Raw genomic sequence first — 25595 nt, 5'->3', positions numbered from 1 at the left:
ACTAATGGAGCTTCAAATTTCTACCAAACTTTCCTTCAGAACTTACCCACGAAACAAATTTCTAGTGGTGTCCCTTTTTTTGTTGGAGAACTCTAGAATGTTAAAAGGTAATCATTTCGTATTTAACATCTTGTTTATACTAAGGGGGCATTGAATCTACTCATTCTAGGAATTATGTTTTCTTTAATTTATTCATCGAAGCCTTCCTCCTCTTCTGGTCCATCTATCTTCTTATCATTTCTCTTTTGATCTTCTTATCATTTATCTTTCTATCTTCTTATCATTTCTCTTTTTATCTTCTTATCATTTCTCTTTTTATCTTCTTATCATTTATCTTTTTATCTTCTTATCATTTCTCTTTTTATCTTCTTACCATTTTTCTTTTTATCTCCATTTTATTGAATTTATTTATTTTTTTTTTGGCCAAGTGGCTTAAGACTTCTATGAGTCTTAGGCCAAACAAATCTTTCACTGAAGTTTTCAGCTATGAGACCTCAGAAACACAAATACATATAATTTCCTCTACCTCGAAGTCTCGCACCTAATCATAAGCTGCTGCTGGCTGCAGAAAGATTTTAACACACAAAGAGAAGCAGCAAGAGAAAAGTGTTTTGACATCAGGAAAAAATAACTCATATGTATGCTTGGTGCTACATTGCATTGCAGAATTATGTCCCGTACAAAGACAAATAAAAAAGATTTGAAGACTTAATAAGAAATGCACAGCCTGATCAAGCAGCCCTGAGCGCAGAGACCACAAGAATACTGAGGCAGTGAGGGTACAAAGCAATGTGCAAATGTTTTGTAGAGATGGAATAAAGACAATGCTATGTCTTACATTCAATATCAAGCTTTCGAACCTACACGCATACACGTTACACATACAAACTCTGACACACAGAAAGACACACACTTAAATATACAATTTAAACACCTAACCCAAAAAGTAAGCAGACAGCTGCAGAGTGAATACATAAACAATGTAATATCTAAAGATAACAACAAAAACTTATGGGCATACATTAAGTCTAAGAAAATGGAAACAACAGGCATAGCGCCATTAAAAGGAGAAGATAACTTAATACATTAAGATAATGAAACTAAAGCAAACATCCTAAATAAATACTTTGCATCAGCATTCTCAGCTCCAGGAGACAAAGACATATTACTTAATTTGAACCAAGTAGACAAATAGGAGATTTAGTAGTACAAGAAAAGAGAATCCAAAAACTATTAGCCAACAACAAACCGAATAAAGCGTCTGGACTGTCACGGCTCTTAGGGGACATTTAATTTTTGCATGAAAGAGTGTCAGCTGTACAGTAATTCAAATATTTTCACTCACTTGAGTACTGTTGTATTACTTGTTGTCGCGTATGTTTACTAAATGAGTCCTGCAGTTATAATGGCACAACAAACATAGAGATTCAGAAATGAACGCCTGAATTAGCATATGACATTTATTTGAAATAAAATATTAACATACTGGCAATCCAGCCATCAATGAATACAAGAAATTAGCCAATAATAATCCAATAATATATAAAGCACAATAAGCACACATATGTTTTTACTTGCTATATTAAATCTTTATGCGTCCTCTCATTTCAAAATCATATTTATTTCTTATTACAACTCAATGTATTACTCATCCATACGCTTCAAGACTATGGCGACTACTGCTGCTCTAACCATGTGGTTAACTCCCTGAAGTCTCGATGAGGTTTAACTTTCACGTGAAACACAACAAAAAGTTATACTTCGTGATTCCCCACCTAATTCATGTCACAAACATTGATGTGACATGGACCTGATGGTATTCAAGTTAGATTACTGAAAGAAATAAGCAATGAGCTAGCACCAGTGTTCAAAATACTTTTTCAGGCATGTCTTAACCAGGGCAGAGTACCAAAGGACTGGAAAGAAGCTAATGTCACCCCCCTCCATTTAAAAAAGGAGAAAAATCTGACCCAGGAAACTACAGACCAGTATCACTTACCAGCATCACATGTAAAGTCCTAGAACACATAATATGTAGCAACATCATAAACCACTTAGACAAACATAATGTCCTTACTCCATACCAATATGGCGTAAGGAATTATAGATCATGTGAAACACAACTAATAGGACTAATTGATGATTTTTCAAAAGGTTTAGATAATAGTGAGCAAATATCTTACTAGATTTTTCCAAGGTTTTTGACAAAGTTAACCACCATAATTTGTTTAAAAAATTAAAATATTTCGGCGTTAATGGTCCATTGCATCACTGGATTAAAGATTTTCTGATAGGGAGAGAACAAACTGTAATAATAAATGGCTGTAAATCAACATCAATAACAGTGAACTCAGGTGTACCTCAAGGAACAGTCTTAGGTCCATTACTATTTTTAATTTACATAAATGATTTACCAAATTGCATTACTTCAGGAACAAAAGTCAGATTATTTGCAGACGATTGCATAATACATAGAACAATAAAAACAACACAAGATGCAGAAATTTTACAAAGAGAATTAGATGAGTTACACAAATGGGAATCAAATTGGAGCATGACTTTCCACCCAAAAAATGTCAGTTATTAAACAAATCCACTTATCTTATACATGGTAAACCGGTAACACAGACTAAAAACGCAAAATACCTAGGTGTAATAATAAATGAAAAACTGTCATGGAATCCCTATATTGATGAAACCATCAAAAAATCAAACAAAGCATTAGGGTTTGTTAAAAGAAATTTCTATAAATCAAATAAGAACATAAAACTAAAATGTTATTTAACCTTGGTTAGGCCAATAATAGAATATGCATCCTCTGTTTGGGACCCCTCAACCAAAGAAAACACTAAGAAACTGGAACAGACACAAAATAGAGCAGTAAGATTCATAACAAACGAATATTCACATTTGACTAGAGTAACACCTTTAGTAAAATCACTAAATTTAGAAAGTCTTCAGGAGAGAAGGCTCAAAAGTAAAGTAGCAATTATACATAAAACACTGAACCATAATCTTTAGATAGAAAAACAAAATTTAATAAAATACTCTGAAAGACACAAAGATAAAGGCACATTCCTCGTTCCATATGCTAGGGCCAATTTGTACAAATACTCCTTCTTCCCTATTGCTATTAGAGCATGGAATGGGTTGCCTGAGCTAGCCAGGAAAACCAGTGACTTGGCAGAATTTAGGTCATTGGTTATTATGCATGGCTGAATGCTTGACGTGTAGGACGTAATCATCTTCTTTTTTGAAGTAACGTCTGTATTATATCTGATAAGATAAGATAAGATGATAAGATACATATAAATATAACTATAAATATAACTATATATATATATATATATATATATAGAGAGAGAGAGAGAGAGAGAGAGAAGAGAGAGAGAGAGAGAGAGTGTGACAGAGAGAGACAGAGAGAAAGAGAGAGAGAAGGAGAATGTAAATCGACCACCGGCTGACAACGATTATGTCTGCGCTGAATGTGCCGAAGATTGTTTGGTCGCAACTGGGGCTGAGTCGCCACATGAAATAGACCTACTCACCTACTGCATTCCTAATTCATCTTTAGACTTTAAGACAAGCCAGTGCTTTTTTTGTGACGGTACGCACCGATAAGGGCACCTTTTTCAATGTGGGGAAAAAAATATTGCTTTCTTGTATTTTAACGTTTATTATTAAAAGTTAAAAGTTAGTCAACACATCACTGAGTACGGGCACTTATTTGTTTACAAAAAAAGCAATTTATATATATATTCCTAGTTCCATATGCTAGGACTAATTTGTACAAATACTCCTTATTCCCTAGTGCTATTAGAGCATGAAATGAGTTGCATGAGTCAGCCAGGAAAACCAGTGACTTGGCAGAATTTAAGCCATTGATTAACAAGCTTGGATAGGTCGACCTAGGGACACGAATAGGACGCAATCAGCTTCTGTTTTTTAATATAGAGACAAATATGTTTGTCTTTCTGTGGAATTGTAACGTCTGTATTTCATAAGATATGAATTATATAGAGAGAGACCTATATATCTTTCTGTGGAATTGTAAATTCTAGAGAGAATATCACTTCCTGGGCTACTTTTCCGAGTGACTAAAGAGACCGATCCTAGATACACATCGACGGTCATAGTTGTAACCTGTAGACGCTGCAGCGTTTTCAGCCTTCTCCCTAATTCTGGTGTGTAGCATATCTGCGATGATGAATCCCTCTTAATGCTTACCCTCCATGTGAATCTAAGTTGTGCTTCTCTCACGCAACTGTTGGTGTTGATGCTGCAGTACTTCAGGTCGCGCTCACAGTAAACCTTCTTTTAGATCACCATGCACTATTTCTTGTAGACGTCGAGCTTAGGCATCCTGTTAACATGTCCGAGCCGGCAGGGTCGCCTACTGTAGATGTCCTGGAAACCTGCTCTTGGAAGGCCTTCCCTAATCCATCACCTGAAAAGATTCAATAGGGTAACCCAAACAAAGACAAATGAATGTTCTCAAATCATACACTCTATATATGAATGTTCTCAAATCATACACTATATATATGAATGTTCTCAAATCATACACTCTATATAAATGAATGTTCTCAAATCATACACTCTATATAAATGAATGTTCTCAAATCAGACACTCTATATATGAATGTTCTCAAGTCATACACTCTATATAAATGAATGTTCTCAAATCAGACACTCTATATAAATGAATGTTCTCAAATCAGACACTCTATATAAATGAATGTTCTCAAATCAGACACTCTATATAAATGAATGTTCTCAAATCAGACACTCTATATAAATGAATGTTCTCAAATCAGACACTCTATATAAATGAATGTTCTCAAATCAGACACTCTATATAAATGAATGTTCTCAAATCAGACACTCTATATAAATGAATGTTCTCAAATCAGACACTCTATATAAATGAATGTTCTCAAATCAGACACTCTATATAAATGAATGTTCTCAAATCAGACACTCTATATAAATGAATGTTCTCAAATCAGACACTCTATATAAATGAATGTTCTCAAATCAGACACTCTATATAAATGAATGTTCTCAAATCAGACACTCTATATAAATGAATGTTCTCAAATCAGACACTCTATATAAATGAATGTTCTCAAATCATACACTCTATATATGAATGTTCTCAAATCAGACACTCTATATAAATGAATGTTCTCAAATCAGACACTCTATATAAATGAATGTTCTCAAATCAGACACTCTATATAAATGAATGTTCTCAAATCAGACACTCTATATAAATGAATGTTCTCAAATCAGACACTCTATATAAATGAATGTTCTCAAATCAGACACTCTATATAAATGAATGTTCTCAAATCGGACACTCCCAAATAAATGAATGTTCTCAAATCAGACACTCCCAAATAAATGAATGTTCTCAAACTCTATGTCTACGTTTTGTAAGGTCGAGGTAGTAGAATGCTGGGAGGTTGAAGAGGAGCACAATCTTTTGTACAAAACTTTGTTTAACTCATTCCGTCTGTCTTGTCTATCTGGCAGGATTCTTTCACATGTGCTTTCTTCAACTTCCCATTCTCGACTCAAGATGTAATTCTGCACAATTATTCATAGTCCATGACAATACACGAATCAATCAAAAAATTAATCATTTAATTCATGAATAACCGGTAAGTAATTGATAATAAAATAAGTGTGTTTATGTGTGTGTGTGTAGAGAAATAGAATGCATGTAGAATGTGAGTAGGATTATATTGTTAGAGACTTGAACATCTGTCTACGAACTGACTACTAAGGAAAGAAGAGACGTGTTTAGTGAACCATTACATTGGAAGGCGTTGAGAGTTAATTGAAAATACTTTGAAATCTTTTAGTTAAATGTGTATCTTGTATATTATCGTATGCCAAAGGCAAATTTTTTTTTACTGGTGAGCTGAAGGATGGTCGACGTGACAGAGATGCTCCCGAAAACTCTTTTAATACCAGCTCGTGCGCCAGCTTGCTTTAATTGAGAGCACCTGAAGCAGGAGGCTTCCGAACGAGACAGCTGAAAATTTCTACAAAGGCTGCTGAAAATACTATTCAGACAATAAGGAAATCTACTGCCAAGATCTGGCATAGACGAGAAATAAGAACTTAGACCAACCATATGCAGACAACGAATATATCTGCGTTAGATATGGCAAAATATGTAGATCACAGCTTGGGCTTCGAAGCCACGTGAAAAACTTCAATCCAACTAAATCTTCGGACTCGAAGACAAGGACTTATTAGATGATTTATACTAGAAGTCTGTGGGTATTTGTAAATAATTTTACTTTTTAAATTTCTGTTGTAAAGAAATATATCAAGCTTTGAGATTTAAGTGAATACATACGCCATGAAAGAAGGGCTTATTTTTTTGTGTTGAACATAAAGACTGGCATGAAACAGATGGACACGATCAAAACACGGAATTCTACAAGAACTTAATCAAGTAACGATTTATAATTGCAATATGATGAATGCAATGAGTATATATATAAAGTCCAAACTAATTCATTTGCAATTTTAATATAACATTTTAAAAAAAAAATTAAAAAGAAGCTTATAAAATAAATTGCTTAACTTTTAACTAAAAATAAGTGCTTAGTTTGACAAGACAAGACAGATGTCCAAAAAAGAAAAAAAAAAGTTATTTTCATGATAATAAATCCCCCCCCCCCCATTTTTATTTTTTTTTGCTTTTGCTTCTTATAAACTTTTTTTTTGAAGACCTAGTTGGATGTACCGCCATCTTAATGGGATTTCTTTTTCTCTTTATTATTTTATTATCGATATTTGGTTGTTGTTCTGACCTAGAACATAAACTTCCAATTTTTAACAATAGTTTCTAGAAACTACTGACATAAGAATATATTTGTGTCTGTTGATTGATGTTTACCCATGGTATGTCGTTAGCTGGGAGATATTTACTAATGGTTTGTGGGCTGAAATTTAACGTAATATAGGAAATGTTAACCCACTTCCCGCTTACCATTGGTAGACCTCCCAACAAACCATAAGTAACTGTATACTATTGGTAAGCACCTACCCACATTGCGTACATATTACGATGGATACATAATCACATACCATTGGTAAGCACCTACCCACATTGCGTACATATTACGATGAATACATAATCACATACCATTGGTAAGCACCTACCCACATTGCGTACATATTACGATGAATACATAATCACATGCCATTGGTAAGCACCTACCCACATTGCGTAGATATTACGATGAATACATAATCACATGCCATTGGTAAGCACCTACCCACATTGCGTAGATATTACGATGAATACATAATAACATACCATTGGTAAGCACCTACCCACATTGCGTAGATATTACGATGAATACATAATCACATACCATTGGTAAGCACCTACCCACATTGCGTAGATATTACGATGAATACATAATCACATACCATTGGTAAGCACCTACCCACATTGCGTACATATTACGATGAATACATAATCACATACCATTGGTAAGCACCTACCCACATTGCGTACATATTACGATGGATACATAATCACATACCATTGGTAAGCACCTACCCACATTGCGTACATATTACGATGGATACATAATCACATACCATTGGTACGTGCCGGACGGACGGATTTATACCGCTCACGACCAGATGTTTTTATTTTTGTGGGCTTCATGCTTCTTTCTGGTTAACTTAGCCTCATATCATTTTGTGTGGACACCTACAGATGATGTCAATATCAGGGAGGTTGAGGTCCGCCCGCCTTAAAGTCTACAGTGTGGTATTAGGATGTTATCATAAAGTGTAGACCGTAAGAATTTAATATTTCAATATTGCTGAGCAATCTTTGCATAATTATCGTTTTAACTTATCTTTTTGAAATTGCGCTAAAAAAAAAACAAATTGGTAAAAATATTTCTAATCGGGCAGATTTATTATTGTTAGTAGAGATCTAATACAAATTTAATTAAATGACAGATCCAAAGTAATTGATACAACTAAACTTAATATAAGCTTCTTTTTAAAAGTATTATTTATATTTTCTCTTGTTTGATCTGCACTCACTGTCTAGAACGGAGGAGAAAGCAGTGCCAGTAGCTGTGCCGTGTCATTAGTCTGACTGTCTGGCCCTCAGCAAGATACGTATGATTAGACACGAGAATATCATTGACATAAATGAGATTATACGAGTCTGTGTTGTTGCTTTGGTCCGGAAGAGAAATCTCTGAACTAGAGGCCGGGGTTAAATAGTTTGTTTTCCCGAAGACTCTTGGGAGACTTTTAACTAGTGGTTTAATAGTTGGTGAAAACACAAATAAAGGGAGATAGCAAGTACTGGAAAAAGGAAGACTAGGGTGACGGAATTTTGGATAGGTTCAAAAAGGTTAAACTGAAAACAACCGAATCTTTAGGAACAGCCTATTTATGTGTGCTTATATCTGTCATAGCGTACTATGCAATGTTGTATCACAATTTCATTAACACTTATAAGTAATACATTTCATTAACACTGCAGTTCTATCGATACTAAATGTTGCAAATTACAGTGTACCTCATTTCTTTACTCCTATAATAACTTACAGTTTGTCTTACAGCGTAACTTACCATCCATCTACAAATCAAAAGCAGTCACTACAAAAACCCAATACAGTAATCCTGGTCACCTTACATCAAAGCGTCCTTAATCAACCCTGAGTCAAACAAAAGAGATACAAGGCACCGATAAGCAAAGACAGACACAAAAAATCTTTTGTTCCCCGGCAATCAAATCATTAAATAGAAACAATTTGATATAAACTTTTCACATGTAAATTATGAGTGAGTCAGGTGTGAATGTATTTTTTGGTTTTCTATAGTTAACATGTTTTGTTTGGTGTAATGCACAAATTGTAAGACAAATTTCCATATGGATAATAAAGATTATTATTATTATATATCATCGCGTTCAAATTAGCTTTCAAATCAAGATGCATAAAGCTTTCAAGTCTGTAATCTTCTATATACTTCTAGCGTCCAAATTAACATTCATTTTATGTTCACATCAACATTCTTCTAGCTTTCCAAGAAATGTAGTTCTTGTATTATCATCGACTTACACCAGAACGTTCAAATCTACATTCATCTTAGCTTTCAACTCAACATAGGCCTACATCTTAGCTTTCAACTCAACATAGGCCTACATCTTAGCTTTCAACTCAACATAGGCCTACATCTTAGCTTTCAACTCAACATAGGCCTACATCTTAGCTTTCAACTCAACATAGGCCTACATCTTAGCTTTCAACTCAACATAGGCCTACATCTTAGCTTTCAACTCAACATAGGCCTACATCTTAGCTTTCAAATCAACATAGGCCTACATCTTAGCTTTCAACTCAACATAGGCCTACATCTTAGCTTTCAACTCAACATAGGCCTACATCTTAGCTTTCAAATCAACATAGGCCTACATCTTAGCTTTCAACTCAACATAGGCCTACATCTTAGCTTTCAACTCAACATAGGCCTACATCTTAGCTTTCAAATCAACATACATTTTAGCATTCATATAAAAATTGCTTCTAGTGTTCAAATCAACATACATTTTAGCATTCATATAAAAATTGCTTCTAGTGTTCAAATCAACATACATTTTAGCATTCATATAAAAATTGCTTTTAGTGTTCAAATCAACATACATTTTAGCATTCATATAAAAATTGCTTCTAGTGTTCAAATCAACATACATTTTAGCATTCATATAAAAATTGCTTCTAGTGTTCAAATCAACATACATTTTAGCATTCATATAAAAATTGCTTCTAGTGTTCAAATCAACATACATTTTAGCATTCATATAAAAATTGCTTCTAGTGTTCAAATCAACATACATTTTAGCATTCATATAAAAATTGCTTCTAGTGTTCAAATCAACATACATTTTAGCATTCATATAAAAATTGCTTCTAGTGTTTAAATCAATGTACATCCTACCGTTGAATGCATTCAAACCAACATGTATTAATAGGCTTCTATCAACATGCAAGATTTATCATCAAGTATGCTGTACGGTCTGTACCTTCTAAAAAAAAAGGGGGGCGGGGGGAGAGAACGCTGTCTAATAATTGTATTGCCCCGAGTCCTTCATTAGTCTCTGGCTGTCCAGGAAAAGCAAAGTGACCTACCCATCCCGCAAACTATCTCCATCTCAATCAGTCTCTATTATTGGTCAGACCATTCAATGTCTCTCGATTGGCCGGTGACTTTTTCTATTTCAAAGTAGGGTCAGGGTTTTAACAAAGTTATCCAGACATTTACTGGACCTAGTGGATGACAATGGATACTCGGGACATTGATCTGGATACTTCCCGCAGGATACTGGGCACTTGTAATCCGAAGCGTTTCTCATTATAAGATAGTTGAAACTGAAGCCTACGAGTGTTTGTTGTATCACGTTAGCTAGAGTAGACTATCCACGCGCTAGAGTAGACTATCCACGCGCTAGAGTAGACTATCCACGCGCTAGAGTAGACTATCCACGCGCTATAGTAGACTATCCACGCGCTATAGTAGACTATCAACGCGCTATAGTAGACTATCCACGCGCTATAGTAGACTATCCACGCGCTAGAGTAGACTATGCACGCGCTATAGTAGACTATCCACGCGCTATAGTAGACTATCCACGCGCTATAGTAGACTATCAACGCGCTATAGTAGACTATCCACGCGCTATAGTAGACTATCCACGCGCTACTAGAGGAAACATGACGTCAGTGTAAAGCTAATGAGATTTTTAGACAAAGATGACATCATTTGATGTTTGGATATGACCCCGTAATTGCTGTATGCTTTCGCATTTAGATACCACATACTAGTATTGTGTAACCAGACAATGTATAGCGTAGAGCAGGGGTGGGCAAATTACGACTCGTGGGCCATATGCGGCCCGCCGGAGCGTTTTATGCGGCCCGCGAACACCTACAGAAATCAGGTGTGCTGACATATTATAAAATGCAAATATATTAGAAATAAATAATTATAAATATTTATATCAATTATTACGACTCTTATCACTATTCTAAATAGTTTAAAGTAAACGAAAGTTATTCTTATTTCAAAACATTCAGTCAAAGACACAAACTCAGGCCAGTATTTATTCAATACTATGAAGAACTGTGTTGAAAGTGTTGTCATGAAACAAACGGCAAGTGTAGCAACTGATCCCAATCATAAACTAACCCAATTATAGACTCTAAACTGCATTGAAAATTAAACATTTATTGACCCCATTATCTGAGTGATCAAACTTATCAGAGCTAGATGTCTTCACCACAGGCAGTTCAGGGAAGATTTGGAAACTATGTTTGGTACCACAGTAGTATCCGCTGGTTGAACACGGGCGGCAAGGTGTTTAGAAGAAAATGAAATCTCAAGAAAGAACTCGTTATGTTCCTTGAAGGACATTGACTGTGACATTGTTTCTAATATTTCTAATGAAGAGTGGAAGACAGAATTCTCGTTTTACATCGGAATTATTGCAATGGTTTGTTTGCACATGAAATATGTGTGTATGTTAAATATTTTCCAGCAAAGCTATCCCATTTCTCCAGGTTAACAAGTGAAAACAGGTTTTGTCATTTTCTTTTGATAAAGATGAAACTATTTCTTGTGTTTGTTTGTTTGTTTGTAAAATGTTTGACATGTTTTTGATGTTCCTTCAGAGTTGAAGATAATTACTTCCTAGTCCAAACCTCCCGCAGGACGACGGGGGATGGGAGCGGGCAGGGTTTGAACCCGGGACCATCGATAAATCCAAACGACAGTCCAGCGCGCAAACCGCACGACCAGGCAGCAGTGAAATGGTTAAAATGTACAAGACTTATTTGGATTCCTTGATTTTGGAGTCTGAAAGCACATTTTAAGACGTCAATAACTTGGAACCCGATTTTTAATACCCTCAGCTCACCATTTAGTGCAGGGGTGGGCAAATTACGGTCCGCGGGCCACATGCGTCCCACCGGAGTGTTTCATGCGGCCCACACACACCTACATAAATTAGGTGTGCTCACAGTTTATACATGGGAGGCGCGGTGGCTGAGCGCTTGGCTTCCGAACCGGGGACCTGGGTTCAAATCCTCGTGAAGACTGGGATTTTTAATTTCGGTATCTTCGGGCGCCTCTGAGTCCACCCAACTCTAATGGGTACCTGACATTAGTTAGGGAAAAGTAAAGGCGGTTGGTCGTTGTGCTGGCCACATGACACCCTCGTTAACCGTAGGCCACAGAAACAGATGACCTTTACATCATCTGCCCTATAGACCACAAGGTCTTAAAGGGGAACATTATATTACATTACAGTTTATGCATAAACAAATTCAAATACATAAAAAATTTCTAAGTAAATTTAAATTAAAGACATTATTCTTAATTAGCAAGCGTATTTTTCTAATTTGTAAACATATATATATATATATATATATATATATATATATATATATATATATATATATATATATATAAAGATACTTGCGGCCCCCCATTACTAAAATATCTTAAATGTGTCCCTCGTAAGAAAAAGGTTGCCCACCCCTGGGGTAGAGAATAGTAGCAACCATAGGCCCACATTATGTTGTAGGTAACGGCCATGAAGTTCTGAACAAAGAACTTTACTGGTTTTGAAATTCTACTTTTGATCTTCGAGAAAATCGATCACTAATCTTTTTTTTATAAACATTTTCAACGAAGAATCACATTTCGCTTTCTATATTTCAATATGGCGGTGGCTGAGTGGTAAAGCGCTTGGCTTCTGAACCAGAGGCCCCGGGTTGGAGTCCTGGTAAAGACTGGGGTCTTAATTTCGGGATCATTGGGCGCCTTTGAGTCCATTCAGCTCTAGTGGGTACATGGCATTAGTTGGGGAAAAGCAAAGGCGGTTGGTCGTTGTGCTGGCCAAATTACACCCTCGATAACCGTAGGCCATAGAAACAAATGAACTTAACATCCTCTGCACTATAGATCACAAGGTCTGAAAGGGGAACTTTATTTCAAAATAAATCTAGACAAGAATACATCTCAGAATTATATAATTATGTGAAAGTGTTTTATTAACATTATTAAAGTTAAGATTCGAGCATGACAGCATGGTCGTGTGGTATGCGTTTTAGACTGTAGTCACAATGGTTCTAGGTTCAAGCCCTGCTTGCTTCCATCCCTATCTGCCGTGCTGTAGGAGGTTCGAACCTTCAGGAACACTAGTAACGACACAAGACAAGACTAGTAACAAGACAAGACTAGTAACGACACAAGACAAGACTAGTAACGACACAAGACAAGACTAGTAATGACACAAGACAAGACTAGTAACGACACAAGACAAGACTAGTAACGACACAAGACAAGACTAGTAACGACACAAGACAAGACTAGTAACGACACAAGACAAGACTAGTAACGACATATGACAAGATTAGTAACGACACAAGACAAGACTAGTAACGACATAAGACAAGATTAGTAACGACACAAGATAAGACTAGTAACAAGACAAGACGACTAGTGACAAGACAAGACTATGTGAACAGATAACTCGTCTATCAATTTCTCCTTCCACATATTCTCTCCCCTAGCCAAATTTTCTAAAAAAAAAAAAAGAATCATGTTGATCGGTGTTCACCAGTCATTTGCACTTAGATGTGTGTTTATGTTAATAATTATCAACATAATTCTATTTAAATATTTACTCTTTTCTTTTTGTTTTCTTTTTTCTTATTCATTTACAATACAAAAAAACAACAACAACATAATGACAAATAATAAGAATTTCAAGGTTTGATATTTTTGTTCTGGAAATTAAGATATTTAACTCTAATTTATTTTAAATTGAATATCAGAAGAAATTAAACTTAACGCGCTCTGTTTCTATCAGAACTCTGTTTAAAGCACGCAAATTAAAATACTTAAAAAGAAAACTAAGCTTTTATTAAGCTCAAAGAGATAACCGTACAATAGCTGCCATATCGCTCACTATTGCAAAGTTATGGTACAAAATAAATTACCATTCATTGATTAAGTCTTTGGTTAATTTTTTGAGTGATTCGTGTGTTGTCATCGAAAAATGAATAATGGTGCAGTTTCAACTTGACGCTAGAATGGGAAGTGGGAGAAATGACGTGTACAAGAATCCAGACAGACAGACAGAGTGAGTTGATATAAGCCTTGTTAAAATAGGTCCATGTGTTTATTGGTTTTAGATGTTTGTTTCTTTCAAATTGTTTCAAACTTGACATATTTAAACATAAAAGTACACAGTCCTCGTTTCGTCTTTAAGAGGACATAACTCTCGTCTGTTATTTCAATGAGAAGATAGACAGGAAGTGAAGCTCCCAGCCTATTCTTACGGAGTTCGTCTCCCATCATCCAAAGCCATCTCGTCTGCCAGAGCGACCTTCACACAGACAAAAAAAAGAAAGTTGACATTTGCACGTGCACGTCTCGCGGAGACCAGGGATCGTTGTATGAGCATGAAAGGCTGCACGTGACTGCTGGTATCCTCTCGTCTGGACCAGAAAAAAATACCTAGAAACCTCAAGACAGATGTGAGCCCTTTCCTCTCCGGGGACACACGATTTGTTGGCAAGGGCTCAACAAGGGATAATGTCGCATGATGGGCTGAGGAAAAGATTTGGCTGGAATATTTTCTTTTCTACATCATATTCTTTCTTTTTTTTCTTTCTTTCTTCTATTCGAGAAATACATTGGAATAGTTTTTTTTGTTCTTTTATAAATATAACTGGCAAGATTTCAGAAATTGAGATTTTTTTCTCTTGCTTAATTAAACATGTATAATTAGGTAGGCGTCCATCATAAACATAAGTGTATTTTTACAAAGCTTATATCAACTCATTCTGTCTGTCTGTGAATCTGGTAAAAGGTTATTTCTCCCACACCCATTCTCGGATCAAGTTGAAACTTTAATAATTATTTATGTACCTAACAAAACATGAATCAATATTTTAAAAAAATCATCAATTAGTCAATTAGTTATTGGTAATTGATTATTTTGTATTTGGTATCGAACAGCGGAAATGATTTCTGCATTATTAAGAGGTATAATTGTAAGGGCGAAGTTCTTTCCCTTAAATAGGGCTATTTTAAAATGATGTTTAAAAATATTTTTCTTGTTTTCTTTAATTCTACATTGTAATGAAATGGTAGGAAGACTTCGGACATGTATTTCAATTATAAGGGGGGGGGATATCACATTATAACCAATTATAAGCATACAGTCATGATAGACTGCAGAGACGGGTTCTGGGGGTGGCAATGGATCTTCCACTTTATAACTCTGTACAAATTATAATTTAGTTTGTTTATTTTCCTGGCTAAATATTTCTGATATTAAGTTGGTAAAAGGTCTTTCCATGTACATTATTGTTTAGAAATCCAAAAGAAATGCTCTTTACTTTTGATCCTCCATCCACAAAGGTTTTTTATTTCTTTATTGTCAGATTTCTCTCTTTTTCGGAGTTCTAACTTTTTTCCTTACAAAGTTTAAAGCAACTCACTCTGTCTGTCTGTCTGTCTGTCTGTCACAAATTTTAAACACGTTATTTCTCCCACTTTCCAATTTCGCAACAAGTTGAAACTTTGCCATAAACTATTCACTGTACAAAACTTGAATTGATTTTTTAAAAATAAACCAATTATTTAATAAAATAGAAATAATTAATTATACGGTGATAATTACTTAATTTTGTTTTATGTAGGAAAAGGGGAATAAATCTTACAATATTGAAATACGTTGCTGTAAATTCGGGGTTCGTCCATTTAAAAATATATTATACATTTTTTAAATATTTTGTTTGTTTTATTTTAGAGAATATACAGTACAATGAAATGTCAAACTTTTATTTCATGGGAAATAGCTTGAAATAGTGTTTTTTTCTGTTGGGAACGGACATTAAAAAATACTGAAATCACAGCTTGTAATATCGCATTTTGTTTATTTCCAGGTGACCTGATTTTGAATACATAATACCAGACCGCCGACTATTAATTTATTTAAAAAAACAAACTAATGTCAGCATGTCCCACTTATAGCGCCATCAGGTATGACATATGATGATACTAAAATTCCTACAGATCCACTCGCCGCTAAGGGCATGCCATCGTCTCAGATGTTTCAGTTCCAAGTTTGTTCAAACCAGAAGCAGCAAGGTCCTCATCTCATGCCCTCTGCTAGCCAACAAATCAATTTAATTAAATAAGAAATCCCAGAATTTGGGACTCGAGAAGGGGACTTAACTTTGGGCCCAAGACAATCGATAGAAGGAGAAAGAGTGACAAAATAAACGGAACAAGCTACACCTAAATGAAACAAGTACATTGAACTCGGTCAGTGGGGAGCTAACACTGGACAGTGGGCCCATTGCAAGGGACAGGGGAAAATCGGTCAGTGTGTATGTGACATTGGACAGTGGGTCCATTACAATGGACACTGTGAAGTTGGTCAGTGGGTAGGTGACATTGGACACTGGGCCCATTGCAATGGACAGGGATGATCGGTTAGTGTATATATGACATTGGACAATAAATGCATCGCTATGGACAGGGTAAAATCGGTCCGTGGGTATGTGACATTGAACATACGGGGGCTCTTTGCAATGGACAGGGATAATCGGTCAGTGGGTATGTGACAGTTGGCCCAATGGACATGGCCCAGAGGGGGGGATTTGAGCCCCCAACCTCCCCCTCCCGGCAACGCACATGTTTTCCTACTATATTTAAAGTTTAAAACTACATTTGTCTATTTTTCTCATAAGTTCGTGTTAGTGTCCAGATTATCGATTTCCTTTTTCTAAAACTTACGCAGTATAATTATTATAATCCAGTGTTTCCCAAAACATTTTCTTAAACGGAACACTTCGCACAATCTGAGTATTTATCTTATATAATACAGACGTTACTTCAAAAAAGAAGATGATTACGTCCTACGCGTCATGCATTTAGCGGAACACTTCGCACATTCTGAGTATTTAGCGGAACACCTTGCTTATTTTTTAGAGAGAACCAATTCATGTGTTGGCCTACTAGTTAGTTATTCCTGTAGTTCGTGGACACACCTATTCAGGACTCGCAGAACACAGTTATCAAAACTGATATTTAAAAAGAGTGAGAGAGAGAATCAGAAAGTAATAACTTGTAATACTTGAAATAATAGTGATTTTTGAAATCAGAAGAAATCTGTAAGTGAAAGGAGAGAGAGAAAAAGAAAGTAAAAAGAAAGAAGGTAAGAGAAAGAACAGGAGTGAGGAATGTGTGGAGGCTCTTCACACAGCGGCTTCAATTAAACTGCTCGCTGAGGTGTAAAACAAAAAAAAAAAAACATTGCTTGAAAAAAAAAAGAGGTTTAAAACAAATTTATTGGGTCAGCTGACCTGGAAGTCTGCGACACCAGTGCCTGCCATAATTCTCCCTGGGCCACCCACTGCTCGCCCCAGACATCAAAGCATGTGCGATTACATTAATACCGAGTGCACGTGACCAGGAGCAGAAGATAAAACCCACTTCGAGGCCAAGATAAGACTTTCTAAAATGTGGGACTCGATTTCTTCGGCGAGCGTTGAAACGGATTCGACTGAAAGAGATCACTGTGACACATTGATTTACATAGGCCACACGTTCTTATGTGCTCGATGCTCAGCTCGTATGTAATTACAGTAATACCCATTTATACAAAGCTTCTATCAACTCACTCTGTTCGTTACAAAATGTGTACACGTCATTTCTCTAACACCCAATCAAACTGAAATGTTGGCACCATTTTTTTATTTTTACCTGACTACACAAAAGTCAATAAAAAGAACTAATCATTTAGTTAATTAACTATTCGTAATCAATTATTTTCTTTGGTATCTCGAACAAAAGAAAAAATAGTACTAGACTGAAGTGGTGGTATACGATGAATTAGTCTCCTTTATAGGTCGCCGCTGTAAAGTCAGTTTTTGACAAACAATACGTAACTATACAATCTATTTTCAGAGCCACTTCACTAGGAACTGCAAGAGTGGTCAGTATGTCAGCTTGAAGAGGCTTGAGTCACGAATTCAAATTGAGGTCCAACCCCTGCCCCCTTTTTTTTTCTTTTAAAAAACGATTATGGTAAAATTCACCCAGATAGGCTAGTTATCCCTTTCTTTCTCTCCCCCCCCCCCCCATTTTCCCAACTAGTCTCGATAAGTGAGTGATCTTAGCGTAGTGAGAAAGCTAAAAGCATGAAATAACGCTCAACAAAAAACAATTGGTAAAAATATTTTTAATCGCACAGATATATTTGTGTTGGTCTAGATGTATTACAAACTTAATTCCATGACTGATCCAAACTGATGGATACAAAGACATTTCGTATAAACTTTTTTTTTTAAATTATTTTACGTGTTTTTCTTGTTACTTGACTTTATCCTTATAAAGAAAAGAAAAATCTTAATGGACCGCCGTTGGACAATGGTTATGCTTGTCCTGGTGTGGCAAATAATGTAGGTCACAGCTGGGGTTGCTTAGCTACGGGAAATACTGCATTCCTCATTAATCTTCGGACTTGAAGACAAGCTTTATTATTATTATCATTAGGTCTATTATCATAAACTTGTGTTTTCCCTAGTGTATTGAGGGAAGCTGTCGTGTCATGATGAGAAAAAACTTTTATTTGTTCTGTCTGTCCGTCTTTTTTAAATCTCAAGGATTAAACGCGCAAGTGTAAAGCTATTATATACATCAACTGTGAACAAAATAGTTTTTAAGGGCTAGAAAGTCTTGGACTTATGAAAAGAGAACATTTTCTGTTTAAATTAAAGTCACGCGCAGTTCTGGTTAATGCACCAACACAAGTTATAACACTATTTTCAAGACTTATGGTACTACGCAATGCCCGGCAGGAGATTCTAATACACTAATGAACCAAACTTTTTTGTCTTTATTTTCTAACTTCAGTATTGCTGAGTAGACCTCTCCTCCACTAATCACACTTTAATTTAGTAACAGAACATAATAAATGAGTATTTAAACAAAATCAGCATATTAAATGAGGTGCAATGCGTACCCCTAACAAAGTCTTCCCGTACCCCTGGGGGTACCCGTACACCACTTTGGTAAACACTAACTATAGGAATACTGATATGATGTCATCAAAGAATACAGCTTAATTAAGATATGGAAAACAAAAATAAAAGCAACTTCATGACCTCATTGTCAATAAACTAGCTTGAAATGAACAAAGTTGTATTTAGAACTAGCCCATGGCCTTTGTATGTCCCTCATATAGTGCATCGGGGAGAAATGTTCTAAATAAAACTAATGAATGATTGAAAAATTTGAAAAGAATTTAGCTGTAAGATGTATGGGAAATTTGTTCTATAAATTAAATTATAATTATGTAACACTGCAAGAATCCTTAATCTTCGGAATCAAAGTTATTGCCATTATTATTATAGTTGTCAATGACACTTTTAAGTATGGTAGGTTTATTGTAGGCTACATTGTAAACTCTGAAGTCAACAAAATTCAAAATAAAAACCTGAGAGGCCCTATATAGTAGTAGACAAAGATTTAAAAGTCCAATAAACCCTTAGACACAGATTTAAATTAGATTCATTTGTTTAGATTAGGTCAAATATAGCCTAAAACTATTGATATATTGCTTTTAGCTTGTAAGAGAGCATATCATAAGCTTATAAATTAATGATTTGCTATAAGTACATATTCAAAAACCCACCAAACAGTGCATGTATAGCCCTTTCAGTCGTGTTAAATTGGAATCGCAGTTAAAGTGAACATGTAGTTGTAAAAAATGTTAAATACAAATTTGAAGGTTCATTTTATTTAAAAAAATAATCAGATGAATAGACTATATTTTGTACGCTTATGTGTAAAAGTAAAAAATTATGTTTGTGAAGATTAGATCTTAGAATAGATCTAGCCTTGGTGAATATTTTAGGTTTACAATTAGTATCTAATAATAATAATAATTTTATTTATGGAGTATGCTGACAAGCAAAATGTAGACTCAAGGCACTGTGATTACATGAAAAACATAAACACGACAACTAAAATGACAGTTAATCTAAAAAAGTTTTAAACAGATAGGTCTTAATGTTCTTCCTGAAAGTAGTGTAGCATGTTGTCTGTCTTAGATCAATGGGGAGTGAGTTCCAAACCTTTGGTCTGTCCACAGAAAAAGCCCGCTGATGGTAGCTTTTGAGGGAGAAACGTGGCACCACTAAAAGCGTTGAGTCCATTGAGTCAGGGCTCTCTGGGGGACATATGGAGTGATCAGTTTGCTAAGGTGCCAGGGCATTTCTTTATTTTAGATACACTGATGAACATTTATACAAAGATTTATCAAGATTGCTCAAACGGTTTTGATTTTTATTTGGAACATACATTCATACTCCTTACAATTAGTTTTATATATTCGATACCACAGAAATAAAAAAACTAAATTGATTCTTTGTCAATTTTATTATAAATTTTACTTATATTGTCACAACAAAATTTAACATACAGATGAAAATGCAATACTGGTATATGATTGAATTTTAAATATTTTGTCTGCAAACTACCTTAAGCTAGAACTGAAAACACAAGCTGCTATATATAGATTTTTAAAATACTGTTTGTCTGCTTGGTTTATGGTAGGCTACATCATGTTTTGGACTGGGTGGTTGGGTTAGCCCCAGTTGACTTCTCAAAATGACCAAACATGTCCAACTAAATCAGACCACTAAAGACAACTTCTTTGTTAACCTCATAACAGTGGTGTCACTATCACCTGCTCTAGTGATCTTTTCAAAATCTTAAACTATAAATGCTTTGAAAAATCTCAAAAATAAAATACTAAATACCACATTCGTTGACAGAAACAGATGGCCTTTACATCATCTGCCCTATAGACAAGGTCTGAAAGGGGAACTTAACTTTTTTTTTTCTTTCTAGTTGACTTCACTAGCATGAGAAGCAACTTTTGTAAGATATATATTTTATTCAGTTCTTTCCCTTGTTGAAGTGTAATGACAAACCTGGTCTAACACCTTAGGAATTTCTATAATTTCTAATAACTAAAACTATTAACATCAATGGGTCACGTCCCTGAAGTTTTCACTGATAGAAGACAATAACATCTGGGAGAAGTGAGTGGATCAAATAGTCTGACCAAATGAGTGGACTCCACAGTGTCCTGCAACAAGCAAATATAGTCAATTCATATTTACAGCATTTCAAAACATTAAACAACAATTAGTTGGTCTATTTCTGGAAACTAGGGGAAAAAACTACAACTTTTTCTTCCAATAATGCAAAGTATAAATAAAAACTTTGCAATCATAATAATAATAATAATAATAATAATAATCTTTATTATCCGTAAGGAAATTTGTCTTACAATTTGTGCATTACACCAAACAAAAAACATTATAACTATAAGAAACCAAAGTGTACATTCACACCAGACTCACTCATAATTTACATGTGACAAAGTATTTTGAGCTAAAAGATTATTTTAATCATGGACATATATCTAATCATTTTTTTATTTATTCTCATTACATTCTACAAGTTTCATGCTGAACAGAATTTGTTTATACTTTTTTGTTTTCAAATTAAATGATGAGTACCAAATTTGTCCAGCACCTTTGCTCATAATAAGCAACATTTTAAATTTGTTTTTTTGCTTTTAAAATCAGCAATGCTTCTTATACATCTTAAAACTGGTTAAAAAATGATTCCTGTTAAGATCAGTTTTTCTTGAAAAAAACTTAACTGTTGAAAATCTGATATCACCTTCATTGTGTATTAAACAGTTTTCATAGCTACATTTTTACTTTCAAACAAAATGTGTATGGTATGAACAGATGTTTAAACATAAGATGAATAATGTACATTGTGGTAGCAAATAGTACTATTCAGAATCTCAATTCAATATTGTCTTTATTATGCTCAAAATAGGTACAACAACTTCTGATGACTTGTATGAAAAGGAAAGTCAGTCTCTTAAGGATAAACAGGCTGCTCAATAACATGAGATGTAGATTTGAGAAATGGTTTCTGAAGAGTTGCTGTTCAGTATTTATGATTTTTGAAAAAAAAAAAAAGAAAATGAAGACAATGTTTACCAAGTATTGACAAACACATGAACATCACTGATCCAATGAATTAAGAAAAGATAGAAATGAGTCAATAGCATCTGTGATATAATGCACTTCAAACAAAGTGGATGCAACTGTTCATTAAGTTATCAACAAAGTGGATGCAACAGTTCATTAAGTTATCAACAAAACAGATACAACTGTTAAGTTATTAACAAAATGGACAGGGCTGCTCTTAGATAATTGGAGGCCCTAGGCAAAGTGAATTTGGTGGCCCCAAATTAAATAGAAAAATAAACAGGGTGAAAATAAAATAACGCAAGCTATTTCAAACCTAGTGCCTCCAAACAACAACCATGGGCACAAGTTTCACTATTTCTTCTCTACAAATTTTGTATTTTGAGTTCTGTGCAAAGCCCCCACCTAGTTTTTTTATGCCTTATGCAAGCCCTGAAAAGGATACAACTGCTCACTAAGTTTGCTTTGATCAAATTGTTTTTGCAAATCAACCTGAGAGTACACACTACTATATAATGAAGACCAAAACAAAGATAGACTGATGGAGTAAAAGCAGTATTTGAAGAATGTCTTTTGCTCAAATCTAGCAGCATCAACCATTGACACTTCATAAAAACAAATATGTATGCAATACTTGAGTTACATGCTACCACAAGAGATACACCAGGGTATAGGCCAGACTGTAGAAAACATTTGGTGTTAAGAGATACACCAGGGTATAGGCCAGACTGTAGAGAACATTTGGTGTTAAGAGATACACCAGGGTATAGGCCAGACTGTAGAGAACATTTGGTGTTAAGAGATACACCAGGGTATAGGCCAGACTGTAGAGAACATTTGCTGTTAAGAGATACACCAGGGTATAGGCCAGACTGTAGAGAACATTTGGTGTTAAGAGATACACCAGGGTATAGGCCAGACTGTAGAGAACATTTGCTGTTAAGAGATACACCAGGGTATAGGCCAGACTGTAGAGAACATTTGCTGTTAAGAGATACACCAGGGTATAGGCCAGACTGTAGAGAACATTTGGTGTTAAGAGATACACCAGGGTATAGGCCAGACTGTAGAGAACATTTGCTGTTAAGAGATACACCAGGGTATAGGCCAGACTGTAGAAAACATTTGGTGTTAAGAGATACACCAGGGTATAGGCCAGACTGTAGAAAACATTTGCTGTTAAGAGATACACCAGGGTATAGGCCAGACTGTAGAAAACATTTGGTGTTAAGAGATACACCAGGGTATAGGCCAGACTGTAGAAAACATTTGCTGTTAAGAGATACACCAGGGTATAGGCCAGACTGTAGAAAACATTTGCTGTTAAGAGATACACCAGGGTATAGGCCAGACTGTAGAAAACATTTGCTGTTAAGAGATACACCAGGGTATAGGCCAGACTGTAGAGAACATTTGCTGTTAAGAGATACACCAGGATATAGGCCAGACTGTAGAGAACATTTGGTGTTAAGAGATACACCAGGATATAGGCCAGACTGTAGAAAACATTTGCTGTTAAGAGATACACCAGGATATAGGCCAGACTGTAGAAAACATTTGGTGTTAAGAGATACACCAGGGTATAGGCCAGACTGTAGAGAACATTTGATGTTAAGAGATACATTAATTATTCACTGCTACCTTTGCAGAGCTTTAAAATATCTGTTCTTTATTTGATCTCCCTGACTGACTGAAAAAAAGGAGATTATTTCCATGACAAACAATGCACCAACTTACCTGTTCCAACAGAAACATAAGTCTGTCTAAGAGAATCAAAGTCTCTATGACAGGTGCCAGAACAAGTTTCACCTGAAACAGTGCTGCCAATTTCTTCTCATTATCTTGATGCAGTGTTTCTGTCAGATGAAGATTGTCATCAGGAACCTTAATTGAACAATTACAGACAGTGAGATGATTTGCATGAGTTACTCCCCTTGATAATGTCATCGCTAATAAAATATTTGTATACAAGATCAAAACATTACATTTTAGCTAGATTTTCTTTCTCCTTAAAGAAGTTACTAAAACATTGACGTGTTCTGTAAGAACCTTTAATAGAAACATCTTTGTTTAGCCTGCAAGTTTTAAATAGAATTTTGACCTGAGGAATTAACAGACTATTTCTTTGAATTGCTTGAAAAATCCTACATCACTTGAAACTTCAAATAATTAGATGAAAGTAACAGTTCATTAAATAGTTTATGCTCAGCAAGCTTCCCACATTTTAATAAATTTCCTTCTTGTTATTATTCTAGACATTAAATCAATGTCCAAACCCTGCCTGCTCCCACCCCCCGTCGTCCTGTGGGAGGTTTGGACTAAGAAGTAAACTATCTTCAACTTGGAAGGAACATCCGAAACATGTAAAACATTTTACAAATGGGAATGAGACTCTAATCCTTTTGTTTTTATAATGTGGGATTTAGTTTATAATTGGACAAAAAACATTTGCTAATTTAATACTTAGTACTATTTTTTTTTTTTAAATCTTTGTAGAGTGCCCATTAAGAGCACTTAATGATAGATGAGTCCACTGGAGGTAGTGTTCTTTTCCTTGTTTGCCTATTCATCTACTCTAAGGGACATTTATCTCTTCTCTCTATTTGAAAGTAACCAGCTAATCAAACTATTTTTTTTTTTACTTAGGAAATTATTTTATAGCAGGATAGCTGAGTATACGTTATTTTTTTTTTTTGATGAAGCTAACATATAATAAAGAACAGTAGCTTGACAAAAAAATAATTAAACACTGCCAGATACCATCTTCCATAGTTAAGATAATTTTGCATACTTAAATCATATTCATAAGTAATTAATTTCCAAAAGACAAACTGTATTATTTTCTAGGTGGATTCAGCCAATGTATTTAGTGGATATTGCAAGTAACATACCAGTTCTGGAGAAAGTCACTAAATTGATCATATATTATCTTATAAATTACATGTTACTTCAAAAATAAGATAAGTACTTTCTACACATATCCATGTGACAATCTATTCATGCTGGTTAACCCCCTGACCTAAGTTCTGTAAATATTTGTTTTCTGACTGATTCAGGCAACCCATTCCAATAAATACAAGTAACCTACCAGCTCTGGAGAAATTCCCAGAATTGATAAAGCTCTCATTGCATAGTCTTTGAAAGTGGGAGATTTTTTATTCAGTCCTCTGATACCTTTGATCTTCTCTGGCACTGACAGCCCAAGGTTTCTGATGATCACATCCAGCAATGCTCGCCAGTAGAAATCTTTACCTTGGAGCTGGACAGAACAAAATATACAATGACGAGTTGTATTTACAAGAGAATCACTAACAGCAGAGATATATTCAGTAGAGACTCTTTCAATACAGTATTAGCAGTTTAATTGAATGCAATCTCTCATAGTTAGATTCAGTAGAGACTCTTTCAATACAGTATTAGCAGTTTAATTGA

The 25595-nt window shown here is 35.1% G+C and overlaps 2 protein-coding genes across 5 annotated transcripts in view; one reads left to right on the top strand and one right to left on the bottom strand.

Moving 5' to 3' along the window:
- On the top strand, positions 1-23906 carry LOC129926958 (uncharacterized). Its single transcript, XM_056033779.1, has 2 exons — positions 1-107; positions 22006-23906. Exon 2 carries the CDS (start codon positions 22785-22787, stop codon positions 23838-23840), a length of 1056 nt encoding a protein of 351 aa, XP_055889754.1. The 5' UTR covers positions 1-107; positions 22006-22784; the 3' UTR covers positions 23841-23906.
- LOC106057643 (probable methyltransferase-like protein 25) overlaps positions 20417-25595 on the bottom strand; it is an 18162-nt gene continuing 12983 nt past the window's right edge. For all 4 annotated transcript variants that reach the window (XM_056033777.1, XM_056033778.1, XM_056033776.1 and 1 more), the window contains 3 exons: positions 25252-25422; positions 23901-24047; positions 20417-21238 (listed from right to left, as the gene is read on the bottom strand). In XM_056033777.1, the coding sequence (XP_055889752.1) occupies positions 21143-21238; positions 23901-24047; positions 25252-25422 (414 nt within the window). In that variant the 3' untranslated portion in view covers positions 20417-21142. The remainder of the gene's footprint in view (positions 21239-23900; positions 24048-25251; positions 25423-25595) is intronic.

The sequence above is a fragment of the Biomphalaria glabrata genome, chromosome 6 (genome assembly GCF_947242115.1).
Source record: "Biomphalaria glabrata chromosome 6, xgBioGlab47.1, whole genome shotgun sequence".
Taxonomy (NCBI): Eukaryota; Metazoa; Mollusca; class Gastropoda; family Planorbidae; genus Biomphalaria; species Biomphalaria glabrata.
This window is presented reverse-complemented; position numbering and strand designations above follow the sequence as displayed.